Source organism: Bos javanicus, chromosome 21, assembly GCF_032452875.1.
Source record: "Bos javanicus breed banteng chromosome 21, ARS-OSU_banteng_1.0, whole genome shotgun sequence".
NCBI lineage: Eukaryota > Metazoa > Chordata > Mammalia > Artiodactyla > Bovidae > Bos > Bos javanicus.
Genome location: NC_083888.1, coordinates 47,414,301 through 47,434,246, shown reverse-complemented (window position 1 = coordinate 47,434,246; position 19,946 = coordinate 47,414,301). Strand labels below are relative to the sequence as shown.

The following is a 19,946-nucleotide window of genomic DNA, read 5'->3' as shown; positions in this document are numbered from 1 at the left end:
GTCTCAGAACACCTCACCAAGAGATGGAAAGGAGCTGATTTCCTAGTTTTTTTCTCTCATCATCCAAAGGACACTCGACAGGGACTTGGGTCCCCTGCACATCCACTGGGCATGTAGCCCAGCACTGCCACTGCTAGCAGGCTACCCCTCAGCTTTTAACAGAGATGCCCCAGGGCTGTAGGTGAGAGATGTGTGGCTGGGGCACGAGACGAGGGTCTGCCAGTGGGTGCAGGAGGTTGTTCTGATCTCATCAGCTGCCGGCCTGGGACTAAAGGTTCTGGAGACAAGTGAGAACAAGAGGATGTGAAGAGGCTTATTAAAGGTGGCTGAGTCACCCACTGAAATACCAGGCGTGGCCCAGTCCTCACGTGAACCCACGTACCACGCCAAGGAAATGATCCTAAAAGAGTGTGAAGCAGCCTCACAGTGGCTTCTGACTTAAAATCGACTTTCTACTGTGAAACTCTGGTACCTCAAATGGAAAACAAAGGCAACTGAGTCGATGGGGGTGTTTTTTTGCCATAAAGTCTCATCACAGTGAAAACAAGTCTCTGAGGAGCTGGAGATGTACTGGAAGAATGAGACACAGAAGGAAAATAAACTGAGCGGAGCAAATCCAGAGTGTATAAGTCAGGAAACTTTGTTACTACCAGTGAGGTAAAGGAAAAGGGTTCTCTGCTTCACTAAAGAAACATTCTATTAAGAATTTTTAGCTGTTTTAAGGAGAAGGCAATGGCAACCCACTCCAGTACTCTTGCCTGGAAAATCCCATGGATGGAGGAGCCTGGTAGGCTGCAGTCCATGGGGTCACGAAGAGTCAGACACGACTAAGCGACTTCAATTTCACTTTCATGCATTGGACAAGGAAATGGCAATCCACTCCCATGTTCTTGCCTGGAGAATCCCAGGGTTGGGGGAGCCTGGTGGGCTGCTGTCTGTGGGGTCGCACAGAGTCGGACACGACTGAAGTTACTTAGCAGCAGCAGCAGCCGTTTTAATGTATTCTTGTCAAATTGTATGATGCACTAATTATAAGTATATACAGATTTTTATATATGTTTATAAAATTTGCATTAAAGAGGCAGATGCTCAAAATCTTCATAGACGCCGTCCTGGGAGGGAGGCTACATGAAAAAGAGAAACATGTTTATGTGTTGAACAACATACGTACTAGGAAGAATTCAGACCTGTGCAGATATTGTTCAAAGGAGGAGAAAGGAAATGTGCTTGACTTTAATTTCTTTATAGGTATCAGCTCTCTATTTTTTTTAATCTGGATATTGTTGAATACATCTAGGTACTGATGAAAAGGTCAATGATCCTTTTTCTAAAATCATGCACTATTATTTTTAAAGGAATTATTTTACTTTAAAGAAAATATTTTGTATTTCTAGGGCCCTTGAGAAACATTCTCATTTAAATTCTAATCTTGTGAAAAAAATTCATTTTTGAGTTGTTACAAATCTGCAGAAAATGATCTAAAAGTTTTATAATTAATGTATAAAGATGTTAAAATGTATCAAAGGATTATATAAAAGACTAACACAAGGAATACAACAATGAAGATAGTGAAAACTTTTTTTAAAAGCAACAAACAGGCTTCAGTTTCTGGAAGAAGAACTGTGTAAATTGCTATAGAATCCATGGTCTATGTACTCATACCACCGAGGCATGTTCTTGAAGATCAAGTGCTTTGTTATAGTCGGCCATAGCTTCTTCAATCAGACCTATCTTACCACGAACTTCTGCTCTAAGATTATATATTAGAGCATCATTAGGTTTCAAAGACAAAGCTGTAAAATAAAAAAATTTTTCAAGGTATCTTTTATGTGAGCACTCAAAAAGACTCATTTTTTAAATACAAATTTTATAATAAATTATAATAACACCTTATTATTACTATAAGTTATTATTAGTAAATAATAGTATATAATAGAAAAATAAAATAACACTTTAGTATTACCTATTTGAAAACATTTTTCCTCATATGTACATTATTTAGTTACATTTCAATCTTTCTAAGAAAATTAACTCGGGAAACACAGTACAATGTCTTTTTTGAAAGTCGAGCAATATTTGTGTATAGTTTCCCTAATAATTTTCTACATTTTAGCATACCAATGCTGTAAGTTATTATATAAACAAATCTATATTGATTACATTAAAGATAAGATATATAAAACCATTAATTCTAATGTAAATTTATCTAAGCAAATAGACCTGATGTCTTTCTTCTTTTGTCATCTAAAAACAATTCAAACATTGTAATCTTACTCAAAAAATTACCAAAAAAACTATACCTTTACTTAGGTCTTCTTCAGCCAGTTCATATTGCTTTAAACAACAGTAGAAGTATGCTCTGTTAAAATATACTGCAGCCCACAATGGACAGCTTTCAACTACATATGCAAAATCTTCTTTTGCTTCTTCATATCTCTTTAATACTGTATTTGCAATAGCTCGATTCATGGTAGCACATTCATTTTCTGGATCAAACTTTAAAGCCTTTGAGAAGTAGTCACTAGCCTATAGAAATGCGAAGATAATGACAATCTGAATATATTTTAACTGGCAGCTATACAGCAATTTGAAATACTTTTATTATAAAACTCAGGCCATCTGTATCAGATACAGATGATAAGAAGGTACAGTATTTGCAGAGAATGTAAAAGATGATAATAAAACCAACCAATAGTTGGTCTGCTTTGTGTTATCATCCGGCGTCAGCAGTTTTAGATAGCATCAGAGATAAAATACTCCTCTCTGCTGAAGCGAAATGTTCTCCTACCACCTCCCCCTGCTGTCTATGCCCCCACCCCCACCCCACCCCCGCCACACACACACACAAATCCCATATCCCTGTACAACACTATAAGTCAGGAAAAAAGGCCACAACAGGAAAATAAAACATAAGTTAGAAAACTAACACTTTTCATATAAAAGCAGAGTAAGGGCTAAAGAGAGAAGTGAACTTTGAAAATAAAATTCTAAACCATACCAAAAAGGTTTAAAAACACAGTTATACTATGAAAAGCTATAAGGAAAGAAGAAAGAAGATAAAAATCAGCTTTTCAAGAAGATCCAAGATTCCAGATGCTTCGCAACAAATTCTCAAGCTGGAAAGGACCCTGCAAAGTGTGGGCCATAGACCGGTGTTGGGGTCTGAAGTAAGTTAGAAAAATCTTAAAAACTGCTCCTTCACCAAAAATAGCTTGAGATGCTGATTAGACATGCTGCTACTCAAGGTAGGAATCTCTTCTCTAGTTACAGAATGGATAAAAATTTGACTCCTTTGAATTTGAATTCAAAGGAGTTTGAAACCTCCCTAAATTAGGAAAAGTCATTTTTAACAATACAGCTTGCTGAATCCAATTCCTTTACCACTCAATTTTCCCCCAGCACACCACAGTCTGGCTTCTATCTATCTCCCTCTTTCCACGAGGTCAGTTTTTGGTAAGGCTAAGGGTGTTGTCAAGTCCAGCAGACATTTTTTAGCCCTTTCCTTCCACAGCGTTTCTGTGGCACAGATGCCCTTGGTCTCTCCTTCCCCCTTAAAACTCTCTTTGTCCTTGAAACAGGGAGTCTCCCTAGTTTTTCTCCTACCTCTCTGATCATTGTCTATCAGTCTTCTTTATCGGACTATTTTTCTTTCTATTTCCCAGGGATTTGTTCTCAGTTCACTTCCACTGTGGGTGAAGTGGAGCACTGGGAGCGCGGTGCCCAGGAGCCCAGATCTCAGGGCCAGACGTCCAGGCTCCACCACATATTAGCTCCACGCCCTCAGGTGAGTAACTAAAACACTCTGACTCGATGGAAGCAAAAAATCAAACTCTACTTTCAGTGCTGCTATGACAGCTAAGTGAGCTAACAGGTAAAGTACTGAGAACAATATGTAGAATATAATAAAGACTCAGTTATACTGATACATCTTTATTTTTTGCCAGTATCTGCAAATGGAGAGATCCTAGCCCTCAAGCAATACACCATGAATTTTACTGTTTGTGACTTTTGAGAAGCAATTAGATCAAGACTGTGTAATCCATCTCATCCCAGAATGGGAGCTGTTCTATGCTGTGGCTAAGTGCAATTTAAGGATCCCTTAAAAAGGCAGCAGAATTGACATTCCTCTGTGAAAAGCTCAAAGAATTCACTCCTGAACAGGAGGCTGGACTCGCAGTCATTACAAATGAGGCAAGGGAATGACTCAAAGCAGGGCCAAGACTTCCTTCAAAAAGTAATTTAAGTTTCATTTTAACTAACCAGTAAGTCCTCAATAAAAACTACACAATTCAAAATCACAAAAGGATGACTTCAATCAGGTAGAAGCTAACACCCACCTCAGCTAAAATAAATGAACTTAGTAAAACACTATAGTATGGCTAACTGTGAACAATGTAACTTTCTATTACAGCTTTAAATATATACTACTTAGGAAATGAAAGCCTATATATTTAACGAGGTTACTAGAAGAACAGGAGTATTATCACCCATGGAGTAGTTAGAGAACAAAGATGCCTACCACAATGGATGGCCTTGATTTAACAACTGGTCTAATTTCCTCATGCACGTGTGTGTACATGATAAGTCAGTCAGTCATGTCCGCCTCTTTGCAACCTCATGGACTACAGCACACCAGGCTTCCCTGTCCATCACCAACTCCCAGAGCTTGCTCAAACTCACGTCCATCCAGTTGGTAATGTCATCCAGCCATCTCATCCTCTGTCGTCCCCTTCTCCTCCTGCCTTCAATCTTTCCCAGCATCAGAGTCTTTTCCAATGAGTCAGTTCTTCACATCAGGTGGCCAAAGTATTGGAGCTTCAGCATCAGTCCTTCCAATGAATATTCAGGACTGATTTCCTTTAGGATTGACTGAAGTCACTTCAGTCATGTCCAACTCTTTGCGACCCCATGGACTGTAACCTGTCAGGCTCCTGTTCATGGGATTCTCCAGGCAAGAATACTGGAGTGGGCTGCCATTTCCTTCTTCAGAGATTTTCCTGATCCAGGGACTGAACCTACTTCTCTTCTGTCTCCTGCACTGGCAGGAGGGTTCTTTACCACTAGTGCCACCTGGGAGGCTAGAACTTATTTACTAGCTTCTAGATGCTTTCTCGGAGAAGGCGATGGTGACCCACTCCAGTACTCTTGCATGGAAAATTCCATGGACAGAGGAGCCTGGTAGGCTGCAGTCCACGGGATCGCTGAGTCAGACATGACAGAGCGACTTCACTTTCACTTCTCACTTTCATGTATTGGAGAAGGAAATGGCAACCCACTCCAGTGTTCTTGCCTGGAGAATCCCAGGGACAGGGGAGCCTGGTGGGCTGCTGTCTATGGGGTCTCGCAGAGTCGGACATGACTGAATCGACTCGGCAGCAGATGCTTTCTGATTCAAATTGTGTTTCTAGAATTTCAATAGACTCTATCCCTAAATCTAAAATTCGTTCAGAACCATACCTGTAAGTTCCCTCATACTTGTAATTAATTAGAAGGCTGACTCAGTTATTATTGAAAAGTCACCTGTAGTTCATGATGCATCCAAATGGGGTTTAAAACCATTAAGCTACTAACTAATCACAAAAGAAGCCAGAACACATACATGTCTTAACCCTCTAGAGAGTATTTGGTTTATTGAAGACCCTTCCTCCTGGCCCTAAATCTTCCATCCATAGTCAGAAATAAAACGGGGAGGAGGGGGTACAGCAAATAGAAGAATTTTCTCCACAAAAAAAAAACACAGAGCATACAGAAATATAGGGGAAGAGACAGGAGTGTGATTCCAGGCATTAAAGAGCTTTCCTGGAAGGAGGAGATAAGAGACTAACTCAAGAGAAATGGTTGTGGAGTGACACAAAGCCATACTGAATTTGTATAGAAAGAATTATATACAAAGCAGTATAGAGTCAAGATCTCACTTTAAATTTAACCACAAACTTCAAATGAGAACTTAAAGTTGTCTGGTAGTCCTGCTATACTTCCCTGGCATGTTCACACTACCACTCTCTAGAACAATTATTTCACATGTTCTCTTTCCTCTTCAAAACTCCTAGCCACACGTCCCCCTTTTTGCCTATCCATCCTCACTCTTAACTGGTAAATGATACTCATATCTAATGGAAAAACTATAATCAATAAACAGAAATGCCTACTATCAAAATCTACCTATCAGACTTCCCTGGTGGTGCAGTGGATAAGAATCCACCTGCCAAGACAGTGGGCACGGGTTCCATCACTGGTCTGGGAAGACTCCACATGCCGAGGAGAACCTAAAATTGTGTGCCACAACCACTGAGCCTGCGCTCTAGGGCCAGTGAGCCACAACTATGGAGCCCACGTGCCACAACTCCTGAAGCCCCCACTCCTAGAGCCCACGCTCCGCAACAAGAGAAGCCACCGCAGCGAGAAGCCTGCGAACCACAATAAGGATCTGCCCCCATTCACCGCAACTAGCTGAGCACCGAAGAATTGGTACCTTTGAACTGTGGTGTTGGAGAAGACTCTTGAGAGTCCCTTGGACTGCAAGGAGATCCAACCAGTCCATCCTAAAGGAAATCAGTCCTGAATAGTCATTGGAAGGACTGATGCTGAAGCTGAAACTCCAATACTTTGGCCACCTGATGTGAAGAAATGACTCATTTGAAAAGACTCTGATGCTGGGAAAGATTGAAGGCAGGAGGAGAAGGGGACGACAGAGGATGAGACGGTTGGATGGCATCACCGACTCGATGGACATGGGTTTGGGTGGACTCCGGGAGTTGGTGATAGACAGGGAGGCCTGGCGTGCTGCAGTCCACGGGTTCACAAAGAGTCGGACATGACTGAGCGACTGAACTGAACACCGCAACCAGAGAAAGCCTGCACAAAGCAACAAAAATCTAGTGCAATCAAATTAAAAAGCAATTAAAAAAAAAAACTATCCATCTACAGCAGCGGTACTCTCTTTTGTACTCTGTGCGTTCCTTCACGACATAATGGATAGTGTGACCTGCTCTCTTCAAAGCCCACCCCGGAACTTCCAAACTTTAGACCCATCAAATTCTGAAAGATTTTGATCCTAATTATCCCTATCACTCTCTCCTGCACCAACAATTTCTCCTTTTCCACCATATTCTTTCATTAACATAGGAGCATGAATCAATATCCCTCATATTTAAAAAAATTAAAAATAGCAACACCTTACTCCACTCCACCCATCACCCCATTTCACTACTTCTCTTCACAGGAGAATTTCTTCAACTAGTTGAACTGTCTAATTCTTCACCTCACATTTTCTCCAAAACCCTTTCCACTTAAGGCTCTGGTGCCATTGCTATTCCAATGATGTTCTTCCCAAAGTCATCAAGGATTCTCTCCATCGTCTCTCCTGGACTTCTCAGCAGCATTTGACACAGGACGCGTTTCTTAAAGCACTTTATTCTTGAGGTGATATGTGTTCTCCTGTTTTTCTTCCCATCATCCTGGCTGGATACTCCCTTCTCAAGTCTACTCTCTGGCATCTCCTCTCTGCCTCACTTCTAAACACTGATGTTGCCCCAGAGCTTGCTCCTTAAACCCCTTCTCTCCACCTACATTATCCACCCAGGTAAACTTCTATAGTCCCACACACATGTTAATACTGATATAGTACTACTTACATGAGGTGGTATTAGATGTTTATCACACTACTAATATTATATTATTTTCTATTTCTTCCTCCAATAAAATGTAAACTACATCATAAAAGAAGTCTTCCTTGTCTCGTTTAGCTCTGTATCCTCAGGGTCTTCATTAACTCCTAGCAGATGGCAGGTACATTATAAACATAAGGAGATTAAAAGAATGAAGAGCTAAGTGGAATCAGGAAGTACTTGCTCAACTTTTCCAGCAAAATGCAAAGGACTGTAGCCTCTCAGTAGATAAAGGTGTCCCAAAGATCACTTTTAAGGGGTATGGTCAAAATATCGAGTGGTAGAGGAGAATACAGAGGTTATAGATCTCAGAAAATGCAAGCAATAAAAACAACTTTTTAAGATGAGTATGTTATCTTAGAAGCAAGGACTGTGAGAAGTTCTGAGAAACACAGAGCTTGTGATAAAAGTCTTCCCAAACCAGGCTACGCTAAATAGAACAGACTGTAAAGTCCTTTGCAATAGCGTCAGAGGTAGCTCAACTCAGAAAGTTACCATGGACCATCACCCTGTTTCCCACAGGAATCTCTGCTTTTAGTCCAGGAGAAAAAAATTATCTCACTCAAATGTAACTAACAGAAAAGTAATTTGCCTGCCTTCACTGCAAAAACCAAAGATAAAAAATTAACAGATTTTCAGAAATAAAATAAAAGTGACCAGAAAAAAAGTATTGCTACACTGTAGATAAAAATTATAACATTATAAAATGAACTAGAAAAAACTGGTAAGAAATTGCATTTAATTTTTTAATTAAATAAATAAATAATCTATCTTTAAAAAGAGGTGGCCAGGAAGATATGTCATGGAAATGGCATAGAAAAGAATTTTAAAGAAACCTGAATTGTAAGGTCCACAAGGGAATAACAAATAGAAAACACAGTAAAGATTTAGAAAGTGTTAGTCGATCAGTTGTGTCCGACTCTTTGCGACTCCATAGACTGTAACCCACCAGGCTCCTCTGTCCATGGAATTCTCCAGGCAAGAATACTGGAGTGGGTTGCCATGCCCTCCTCCAGGGGATCTTCCCAACCCAGGGATAGAACCTAAGTCTCCCAGGTTGCAGGCAGATTCTTTACTGTCTGAGCCATCAGGAAAGCCCAAAGATTTAGGAGAGAGATGCAAAAGAAAATGAAACAGAAATTAAGAGATTAAAAATTGCTTGAAAAAAAATAACTAGCATATAGAAGTCAAAAGCATCCCATTTATAATAATTGGTATTCACTGCCATTGAAGAAAATCAAAATAGTGAAACAGAAAAATTCTTACACTGAATTCAACAAATTTTCTGGAATCTAAATATTGAAAATGCATACTCTGTACTTACAACTTGACCCCAAAAGGTCAATTCTAACAAATACTTGAGTAAAACTTTTCATTTATAAAAACAAAAAAAACTTTGGTGATTCTGACAAAAAAAAGTCATCGACAACAAAAATCAGGTTTGCATCAGACTTTAGGTACCAACATATATAATACCAAAAAATAGTGAAAGACACAAGACATTCAAGGAAAGAAAAAGTGAGTCAAGGATACTAAATCCAGACATGCTGTCTTAAGACATAAAGGCTGCAGGCTAACAGCTGTGAACATGAAACAATTCAAGGAATATGAACCCTTTCTCAAGACTCTATTTGTTGTGGCTGTTGTTCAATCACTAAGTCATGTCCAACTGTTTGTGACCCCATGGACTGCAGCCTACCAGGCTCCTCTCTCCATGCGATTTTCCAGGCAAGAATACAGCGGTGGGTTGCCATTTCCTTCTCCAGGGGATCTTTCTGACACAGAGATTGAACCCGGGTCTCCTGCATTGGCAGGTGGATTGTTTACCATTACTGACTGAGGGAAGTCCCCAGGACTCTACTAGAAGACCAATTTTAGGGCACCAAAAGATGATTGGTTAGAAGGAAAACTTTGGCAAAAAGCCTGGTGAGGAGAATTAAATATATTCAACTGAAGAACTAAGACTAAAACAAAAAGTAAGGATGAAAAAATAGTATGCAAATATTAAATCTTCTGGCAGCATAGGAAAAATGAAGGACAACAAAATGGGAAAATACAGAGAGAATGGAAAGCAAGTTAATGTGACAAGTTTGACAAGTTGACAGAACAAGCTCAAGCATATTTAAGTATATAAATATGAACCTTTTTTAAAAGAGAAAACTATGAACTAAAAGTGACTAATGTGTGAAAGGGAGAATTAAGAGGGAAAGATATTAAAGGGTCATTTTATTGTTCTTCATAGCAAAGAACTTCCCTGGTGGCTCAGACCATACAAAATCTGCCTGCAATGTCGGAAACCTGGGTTTGATCCCTGGGATGGGAAGATCCACAGGAGGAGAGCATGGCAACTCACTCCAGTATTCTTGCCTGGAGAACCCCCATGGACAGAGGAGCCTGGTGGGCTATAGTCCATGGGGTCACAAAGAGTCAGACACAACTGAGCAACTCAGCACAGCACACAGTGCAGCACAGTAAAGAAACTAAAGAAATAAGGAAGTAAGGGTACAAAGGCATTTTTATAAAGGTAATCACTAAAGCAAAACTGCAAGGAGATCAAACCAGTCAATCCTCAAGGAAAATCAATACTGAATATGCATTGGAAGGACTGATGCTGAAGCTGAAGCTTTAAAACTTTGGTCACCTAATGTAGAGAGACTATTCACTGGAAAAGACTCTGACGCTGGGAAAGGATGGAGACAAAAGGAGAAGGGGTGGCCGAAGATGAGATGTTTAAATAGCATCACCACTCAATGGACATGAATTTGAGCAAATTCCAGGAGATAGTGAAGGATGGAGGAGCCTGGTGGGCTGCAGTTCCTGAGGTTGCAAAGAGTTGGACATGACTCAGTGACTGAACAACAAAGCAAAACTGTAAACCTTCCTAAATGTTAGGAAAAATTCTAAATTTTTAAATAAAACAAACCACAGAATAAAAATTTAAATACATGTAAACAGAAAATACGACATAAAATAACAGAACTAAGACCAAATATACTGACTATGCGAAAATATAAATGGGATATTTATTAAAAGATAAATATTTTCAAATTTTGTCATCTAAAACAAAATCCAACTCTACACTGTAGGAAAGAGACAAAACTAAAACAAAGAATTTTAAACACGGAAAGTAAAAGGAAGGACAAAAATACCAAGCAGAAGCAAATCTAATGAAATCAGAGGTCCGGATCTTCATATCAGATAAAGGAGAATTTATTCCAAAGAGAAACAAAGAAAAGCATTTGTAACACTGAAGATTACAATTCACAATGTATATATAATATGTATTAATATCTATACATGAAATACTATATTTCATAAGGTGGGAATTAAACAGATATAACTGGAGAAGGAAACGGCAACCCACTCCAGTATTCTTGACCGAGAAATTCCATGGACAAAAGAGCCTGGAGGGCCATAGTGCATGGGGTCACAAAGAGTTGGACACAACTCAACCACTGCTACTGCTGCTGCTAAGTCACTTCAGTCATATCCAACTCTGTGCGACCCCATAGACAGCAGCCCACCAGGCTCCCCCGTCCCTAGGATTCTCCAGGCAAGAACACTGGAGTGGGTTGCCATTTCCTTCTCCAATGCATGAAAGTGAAAAGTGAAAGTGAAGTTGCTCAGTTGTGTCCAACTCTTAGCGACCCCATGGACTGCAGCCCACCAGGCTCCTCCGTCCATGGGATTTTCCAGGCAAGAGTACTGGAGTAGGTTGCCACTCAACCACTAAACAAGAACAAAAGAGATATAAAGAAACCTACATAGGATCACACTAATTATAGGATACTTGAATAAACCTTTCTCTGTAGAAGATAAACCAAATGAACAAAATAGTATGAATAAAGATTAATTTAAATATAATTAATAAGGTATATCTTATACATTTCAACACTATATGCCAATGATAGAAACTCTTTTTGGGAAGGCCCCTGGAATATTAAAGAAAAAAAAGTCATCATGTATTAGACCACATTAAAACCCAATAAATTTCAATATTCACAAAGATAAAAATCCTCCCTCCTGAACATTTTAAGTGCTCCATCAATTTATCCTTTAATCAAAGGGGAAATTTGGCTAAAGTTTCAAGTGCAACATTTTGGGAAAACAAAAATAAAAACATTAAAGACCAAAATTCAGAGGATACTGCTGAAAACATTACTTGGGGGAAAGGCATAACCCTTAACAACTTACCACAATATAAGTGAAAGAGTGAATAAATAGATTAAGCTCTGACTCAAAAAATTAGACAAAGAATATAATAAAATTGAAGATAAAGAGCAAAAGAGTAAACAAAGATTTAAAAAACACAACAAATGTTTGATTCATGTAATGCATTACAATTCGAATATAATACATTCAAAATATAAAATATCATCTACTAACCCAACACTTTCATTTCAGACATTATGAACTGATGCTGAAAAAAAAGACTCTTGCCATAAAAACCAGAAGTAACATACGTATCTCCTCACCCCCAGTCAAGTGCTCATGTGACTGAAACTTAAGGTAGAAATTACTATGAGCTAGACAATTACATCCGGAGAAGGCAATGGCACCCCACTTCAGTACTCTTGCCTGGCAAATCCCATGGACAGAGAAGACTGGTAGGCTGCAGTCCATGGGGTCACTATGAGTCGGACAGGACTGAGGGACTTCGCTTTCACTTTTCACTTTCATGCATTGGAGAAGGAAATGGCAACCCACTCCACTGTTCTTGCCTGGAGAATCCCAGGGACGGGGGAGCCTGGTGAGCTGCCATCTATAGGGTCGCACAGAGTCGGACACCACTGAAGCGACTTAGCAGCAGCAGCAGCAGCAATTACATCATGAAAGACAGTCTGGAAGAAAGTCTGAGATTTTGCTAAATGGGGGCGAAAAGCAGAGAATTCCAGGTGGGAAGCTGGCAACCATGGACAGTAAGGAGACTGCAGGCACCTGGAGAAGTCCAAAACAATGTTTACTGGACAAATGTTGAGCGGCTGATAATAATGAGAAGAATAAATCCACAGAGGTGTAAACATTTAATACATAATTATAAGTATTCTTATGAAAGAGAAAATCTCCTAAAGAGCTAATGAATGCCTGAGACATAAGGACTGCATTTTGAAACTATATGTAATGAAGAAAGCACTTAGTGTCAAAAAGAAAACGAGAAGGAAAACTCACATTACCTGGGAAAACTGCCTGTGATGAAAGTAGATATTTCCTGCATTAAAGTAAGCCAGCGAGTAGGTGGGGTTTAAAGAAATTGCTTCTTGATAGTCTCTCATTGCGTTCTGTTGTTGACCCATAAACTCATGAATCACACCACGATTTGTTAAGAATTCTGCTGTAGCATTGATCTGCAATATAATATAAGAGTAGTTAGTGTCTGGGAATAGTATTTATCTCCGATTTCATGTCTGCAAAAATGGACATTATGAAATCTCTTTGTGGGAAGCTAGTGATTTTATAGGGCAGGTGAAACCCCACTAGAGCAAACATTTTGAGAAAGGACTCGGCATGAAGTTGGTTCAATGCCAACATTTTGTTGATTTGGTTGCAATAAAACAAATAATCTTAGTGCTTTACTCAGTTCCTTTGCAAAGAATGGGGCTTAAGAATAGATGCATGAGGAAAAGCTTGTCTGTTTAGCTCTGTTAAGCTGGAGGAGAAATTTAAAAGTTAACATGTTTATTTGTCCTATGCAGTATAGCAATTACCTTTCAGGTCTTTCCTTTTTCTGATCTCAAATATTACAATATCTACCCAAATATACAAAAAAAAAAAAAGAATCCAAAATCGAGAAGACAAAAAGCAGATTTTCTGTCTCTGAATTTATTTGCCATTTCACTATAAAAAAAGCTGGGGATTTACATTATTCTTTCTTTAGTTCCTTCAAAGCCAGAACATTATTTTTTTAATTATAAAATAATATTGATGTATCATGAAGCTATAAATTTGCATGTACTAAGAGGAATCAACATTTATTAGAAATGTATTTTCAAAATTTTAAATACATTTAAGTTAGAAAACTGGCAAGCTATAATAACTCTCTATTCTGCGAAACTCCTGGGGGAAAAAAATACAAATATTATTTTTTCTACAAGTCACTTTTAAAAGGCAACAGAGGGCTTCTTACTTCATCTTATTCACCGATGACATTAATTTACACTAATGATAATATAAATGGATTTTTACCTTTATGGCAGCATTTATATCCTGAAATGCAGCAAAATTATCACCCATCTGAAGACAGACCACAGCTCTTCCTTCATAGGCTAGGTAGCTCTTTGGATCAACTTCCATAGCAATGGTAAAGTGGTTCCAAGCTTTCTGGAATTTTCCTTGGGCCTAAAATAATTTTCCATTTACACCAAGTAGGAAATTGTCCATATCATGACAAATGTTTATGATTCTAACTTAAATAAAGTCTTTTAGTAAGGGTATATTTATATTGTGCTAAATCTAAGATATTTTAAACAAGGAAGTAGGCTGTACTGTGAATACATTCAAATGACTGATTCCCCTGAGTATTTATGCTGAAATTTTTATTAGTTGAAATAAATCTGATTATCAGTCATCTCTTAGACAGGTCTTCAACAACATAAAATCTTGACCCCCATGGAAACACCAATGCTTCTGACAATCACTACAAAATTTACATTGAGTTCTGAAAGCTCGGTTGGTAAAGAATCCACCTGCAATGCAGGGGACCCCAGTTCAATTCCCGGGTTGGAAAGATCTGCTGGAGAAGGGATAGGCTACCCACTCCAGGATTCTTGGGCTTCCCTTGTGGCTCAGCTGGTAAAGAATCCACCTGCAAAGCGGGAGAATTGGGTTTGATCCCTGGGTTGGGAAGATCCCCTGGAGAAGGGAATGGCTACCCACTCCAGTATTCTGGCCTAGAGAATTCCATGGACTGTATAGTCCACGGGGTAGCAAAGAGATGGACATGACTGAGCACCTTTCACTTTCACTGCACACACAGGCAGGAATCGTTTATTTGCTTGGCATTGAAACTCTAGTTATACATATTATACATAACAAAATAAATATGTGCTCAATAATTAAACAAATAAACTAATGGTATAAAGTGAAAGTGTATAAACTATACAGTCCATGGAATTCTTCAGGCCAGAATACTGGAGTGGGTAGCCTTTCCCTTCTCCAGGGGATCTTCCCAACCCAGTGTTGAACCCAAGTCTCCAGCATTGCAGGTGGATTCTTTACCAGCTGAACCACAAGGGAAGCCCATCATGGTATAAAACCTAGCTGTTAAATTGCACCAGTGTCTGGCATTTTAGGATCACTATACACATCCCATGAAAAATGCATACAAATCAACCAAGCAGGTATTTATACCAACCTTAGTACCAACTGGAAAAAAAGAGAGAAGGTTAGGAGAGGGACACTGTTAGCAGAAAGATGTCAGAGTATTTCCTAGAGAAGACCAGTTGGCAACTAAATAAATCATCACAGAAAGGCAGTGAGTTGATAAATTCAGCATAGTCCAGGGCCTGTCTTTTATTCCTGTGGGCTCAAAAACCCAACTTGCCAGTCTCAGAAGCTGACTCTCACGTAAACCAATTGACTCTTGAATAAAACTAATACAAAATAGAACTTAGAGTTAACTAGACACTGTCTTTGGGAGAAGGCAATGGCAACCCACTCCAGTTCTCTTGCCTGGAAAATCCCATGGACAGAGGGGCCTGGTGGGCTGCTCGGACACGACTGAGCGACTTCACTTTCACTTTTCACTTTCATGCATTGGAGAAGGAAATGGCAACCCACTCCAGTGTTCTTGCCTGGAGAATCCCAGGGATGGCGGAGCCTGGTGGGCTGCCATTTATGGGGTCGCACAGAATCAAACACGACTAAAGTGACTTAGCGGCAGCAGCAGCAGACACTGTCTTTAACCAGTAAACTTCTCCCTCACAGTAAATTATGTGAAAATCAACATCACCATCACATGTTCATTTGATAAACAAGGAATTGAACTTGTCTGGTCCTGACAACATCTGTTTTGCTCTCTTCCACGTCTCTAGTGCTAGGCACGTAGAAGGGGGATCTGTTTCATATTTATCTAAAAAATGGTCACTCTTGGCCCTAAATAGGATTTGATGGGGTTTTCTAGCTTTCATATTTCAGTCCTTCCTTTCCTGATTCAATTCCTCCTCATACTGACGAGTTTTTCAATTCTCCTTCAGCTTGATATATACCCAGTGAGATCTTCATAAAATACAGATCTGATGTCAGTGCTCTGGTGAGTGATATTCACATTTTTAACTGACCTAGACCAGTTACACTGACCTTCACCTCCAGTCATTACTCAGTTCTGCAGTCTTATCCCACATCACTCTCCCCTTGTCCATAACATTCTGTCTCCTTTAAGCCCTCTGTCTCTTTCTCACCAAATGAGCTGGTCCCTCTCTGTGGAACACCGTGTTCTAAGCCCCAACTCTTACTCCTAATTACTAGTTTTTCATACCTCGATTTAAATGTTAATTTCTCAAAAAGTCTTTCCTCATCCCCTCAAACAAAGCTGTTTCCTTCATATAAACTGTCCTAAAACCCATCCTTTTTTTTTTTTTATACTTATCCTGAGTATAATTAAGTAATTATTCACGTGCCAGCTTGATGCTTATCCCTTCAATAGGTAGTAAACTCTACGAGAAGAACCCAGTGTCTTTTCACCACTGTAGCCCTAGGCCTAGGTCAGTCCCTGTCCTGTACTAGGTGCCCAGCAAATGCAATGAACGATGACATTAACACATTTCTTTTGATTGCAGTCAGTTCTAGCTGTTTTGGGAGTCACCCTGTCTCTAAATTGACTTTGCAAGTTTCTACTGTGATCAAATAATGGCTAATTTCATGCTTAACTCTCAGAAGGCAATCTTATTTCCCTTATTAATCAGTTCCTGGCCATACCTCACTATAACCAAGCCACAACCACCTCCTAGCCTTAGATCAGCCAAATTCATTTATTTTTTAAATGAAAGAAAAAAAAAAAAACCCTCAACTTTAAAAGACATTGTAGATGTCCATCAGCAGACAAATGGATAAGAAAGCTGTGGTACATATACACAATGGAGTATTACTCAGCCATTAAAAAGAATACATTTCAATCAATTCTAATGAGGTGGATGAAACTGGAGCCTATTATACAGAGTGAAGTAAGCCAGAAAGAAAAACACCAATACAGTATACTAACGCATATATATGGAATTTAGAAAGATGGTAACAATAACCCTGTATGTGAGACAGCAAAAGAGACACAGATGTATAGAACAGTCTTTTGGACTCTGTGGGAGAGGACGAGGGTGGGATGATTTGGGAGAATGGCATTGAAACATGTATAATATCATATAAGAAACTAATTGCCAGTCCAGGTTCGATGCATGATACACGATGCTCGGGGCTGGGGCACTGGGATGACCCAGAGGGATGGTACAGGGAGGGAGGTGGGAGGGGAGTTCAGGATGGGGAACACGTGTACACCTGTGGCAGATTCATGTTGATGTATGGCAAAACCAATACAATATTGTAAAGTAATTAGCCTCCAATTAAAATAAATAAATTTACATTAAAAAAATAAAAGACATTGTTAATAAAAATTTCTGAAAATTACCACAATTTAAACATACTTTTGCCCATTGTTTAATTTTTTTAATAATAAAAGATACAAAAAGATTACTCCTTTCCTTTTCATGGAAAATATAACACATCTAGCACTTTCTTCCAAGAATATCGCTCCATATTTTGTAGTCCACATAGCTCAGTGAGCATATGGGTCAGGTCAGTGTCCCAGAAATCACTCAGAGACACACTTGATAACACAAAGAACAACACTCGTCCAGCTAGCTGGAAGGACACATGCCTGTTCTCTTGGCTTCCAGTGCGTTCTAATTCACTGCCATTTGGAAGATGACCTGAATTCAGAAGTCCCTATATAGTGGTTGTCTGGTCCATCACATAGGTCATGTCATTACATTGTCTATTCCCTTTAGCTTTTCACTAATTTAATAGGATAAAACCTATGGAGCCCAGGTGTAACTAGTGAAATAAATTTTAACCAGATTTTTATATGTGAAACTCACTGGGAAAGTCTTAAAAGTTGTCTATAAGAGTGGTATGTATAACGGGGTGAGGTAGAAAGGGGCACAGGCAATAATGCAACTCAAGTTCACAAGATCTTCATCTCACTATCACACCAGGTTCCTGGGTTCGCTCCCCAGGCAGGCTCCCTGTAACTCATCAAACCCCTGCTTCCCACTGACACTGTGAAGACTACTAAGAAGATAAAGGTAAAATGTTCACGGTGAAAGCAGCATTGTGTAAACCCATCACCGCTGAAAGGTCAAATATAACCTCTTTCTTGTCCAGAAGGTGCATTAGTGGTCCAAAATGTGGTCATATGATATTACCTGCAAATTATAGCCTAAACAAATTCTGGCTTTTGTATAGACTGGATTAAAATGCAGTGCTTTCAGAAAGTCCTTCTGTGCTTGCTTGGTGGCCTCATCATGTCCATATTCCATGTAAGAATTTCCCCGTCCAATGTAAGCATCCAGAAAACGTGGATCAATTTTCACAGCCCAGGTGAAGAAGTTGACGGCTTCTTCAAACTCTTTATTCCTGAAAAGAAATGAAAATATTAATTGTTTCTGGTGAATTATCTAAGTCCTTTCCGGTATATAACCTTTACATAAAGGAATGCATTAACTCTCAAAAAAAAACTTTAATTTTTATTAACATATGAACTATCATAAGAACTATTGCCATGGAGAAGGAAATGGCAACCCACTCCAGTATTCTTGCCTGGAGAATCCCATGGACAGAGGAGCCTGGCAGGGGGTCTCAAGAGTCCATGGGGGTCTCAAGAGTCAGACATGACTTAGCAACTAAACCACCACCACCAAACTATTGCCATACGACCTGAGGCAGTCTGATGGGGTTCTTTGAAGATATTGGTGGAAGGAAAGAGGGGAAGTAAGAGCCTTCTTTTTAGCAGAATACATTGAGATGATATTCTAGAGTTCTTTCTTCAGAATTATAAAAATCTAAATGGCATTCTTGAACACAGTTATCAGTGGACAGTACAGAAAAACATACTATTATTAATAAAACACACCATTTAAATCATTAAAATAAGTTCATTGTTATATATTTAATATGTCCTTTATAATGAAAGGAGCTCAATTTTTTGTCACACGGGAATTCTTACTTCAGAACTTCTGTAAAGGCAACCCATTTCATTTTGGACACCGAAAGAGGAGGGGAGAAAAAGAAGTGAAATGCATTTTATTATTAACTTGTGAATATATATGACTAAATGATAACTCTGTCTCTCTATCTTCCTTGATTAGTCTCCTGTGGTTAGGTGAGGGTTGTTGAAGTAATCAAACATTTATCCAAGGGTATATAAAGTCACTTTGCCATTTCACATGCAAATCTAATAAGTATTTTTAATTTCAATTAATATAGAGAGTTTAGAATTTTTTAATAGAATGAAGGAGCTAACACTGAGTAACTACTTACTTACCAGGCACTGCGCTGAGTGTTTTACATATACTATTTCACTTTTATTTTATATTTAATATTCACTTATATTTTTATACAAAAAATATAAAATAATTTTTTATTATTCTTCCAACACTTCTGTAAGCTTGTTATAATTTTTTTATATTTTATAGATTAAAAGAATATCATGACTCAGAAAAGTTTGCACATATTAAGTAACATAGTAGATAGCATGCTAAGATTGCACAGAGCAAATATGTGGGGTTCAAACCCAGGTGAGTCAGACTCCAAAATCCACGCTTTGCCACAAGTCATCCCTACCCACATTCTTCACCTTTAACTTACTTGTAGCTGGCGCACAAGAGCCGGTGTGGTGACCTCTCAACAGTGGAGTCAGAAGAAAGGCTTGGAGTTCAAAACTAAGCCTGAACATACAAATTAATACTAATTTTTCAAAACTGCTAGAAGGATCATATGACAGCATGTGAAAAACCCTTAGCACAGAGACCCTCACCCAATAAAGATTATTTTCCTCCTTCCATTCTTTTCGTTACTTCTCCAAAAGGTTTCAAACTTTAACAAGATGCATCAGTTGCTTTTCTAACTTTTCCTTTATAAAAATACACGGAACCCAGGGTAACTGTTCTAGAAACTATCATCTCTCAGATATCACTCAGCATTCTCTTAAAATACAGTTTCCCAAACCTCAGCCCTTCCTTCATGACAGTTGCCCTGTGTCCCAACTACACCTATCATTTATTGAGTATTTCTCTT

General features: G+C 39.0%; 1 protein-coding gene across 6 annotated transcripts in view; it reads right to left on the bottom strand.

Annotated features, from left to right (window-relative positions):
* Nucleotides 1-1,560: 1,560 nt before the first annotated feature.
* Nucleotides 1,561-19,946, bottom strand: part of TTC6 (tetratricopeptide repeat domain 6) — a 201,846-nt gene continuing 183,460 nt past the window's right edge. For 5 of the 6 annotated variants that reach the window (XM_061394963.1, XM_061394961.1, XM_061394965.1 and 2 more), the window contains 5 exons: nucleotides 18,077-18,287; nucleotides 13,851-14,003; nucleotides 12,842-13,012; nucleotides 2,301-2,526; nucleotides 1,561-1,793 (listed from right to left, as the gene is read on the bottom strand). In XM_061394963.1, the coding sequence (XP_061250947.1) occupies nucleotides 1,657-1,793; nucleotides 2,301-2,526; nucleotides 12,842-13,012; nucleotides 13,851-14,003; nucleotides 18,077-18,287 (898 nt within the window). In that variant the 3' untranslated portion in view covers nucleotides 1,561-1,656. Of the gene's footprint in view, nucleotides 1,794-2,300; nucleotides 2,527-12,841; nucleotides 13,013-13,850; nucleotides 14,004-18,076; nucleotides 18,288-19,946 lie in introns of those variants that run through there. The other variant, XM_061394966.1, reaches the window with a different exon arrangement.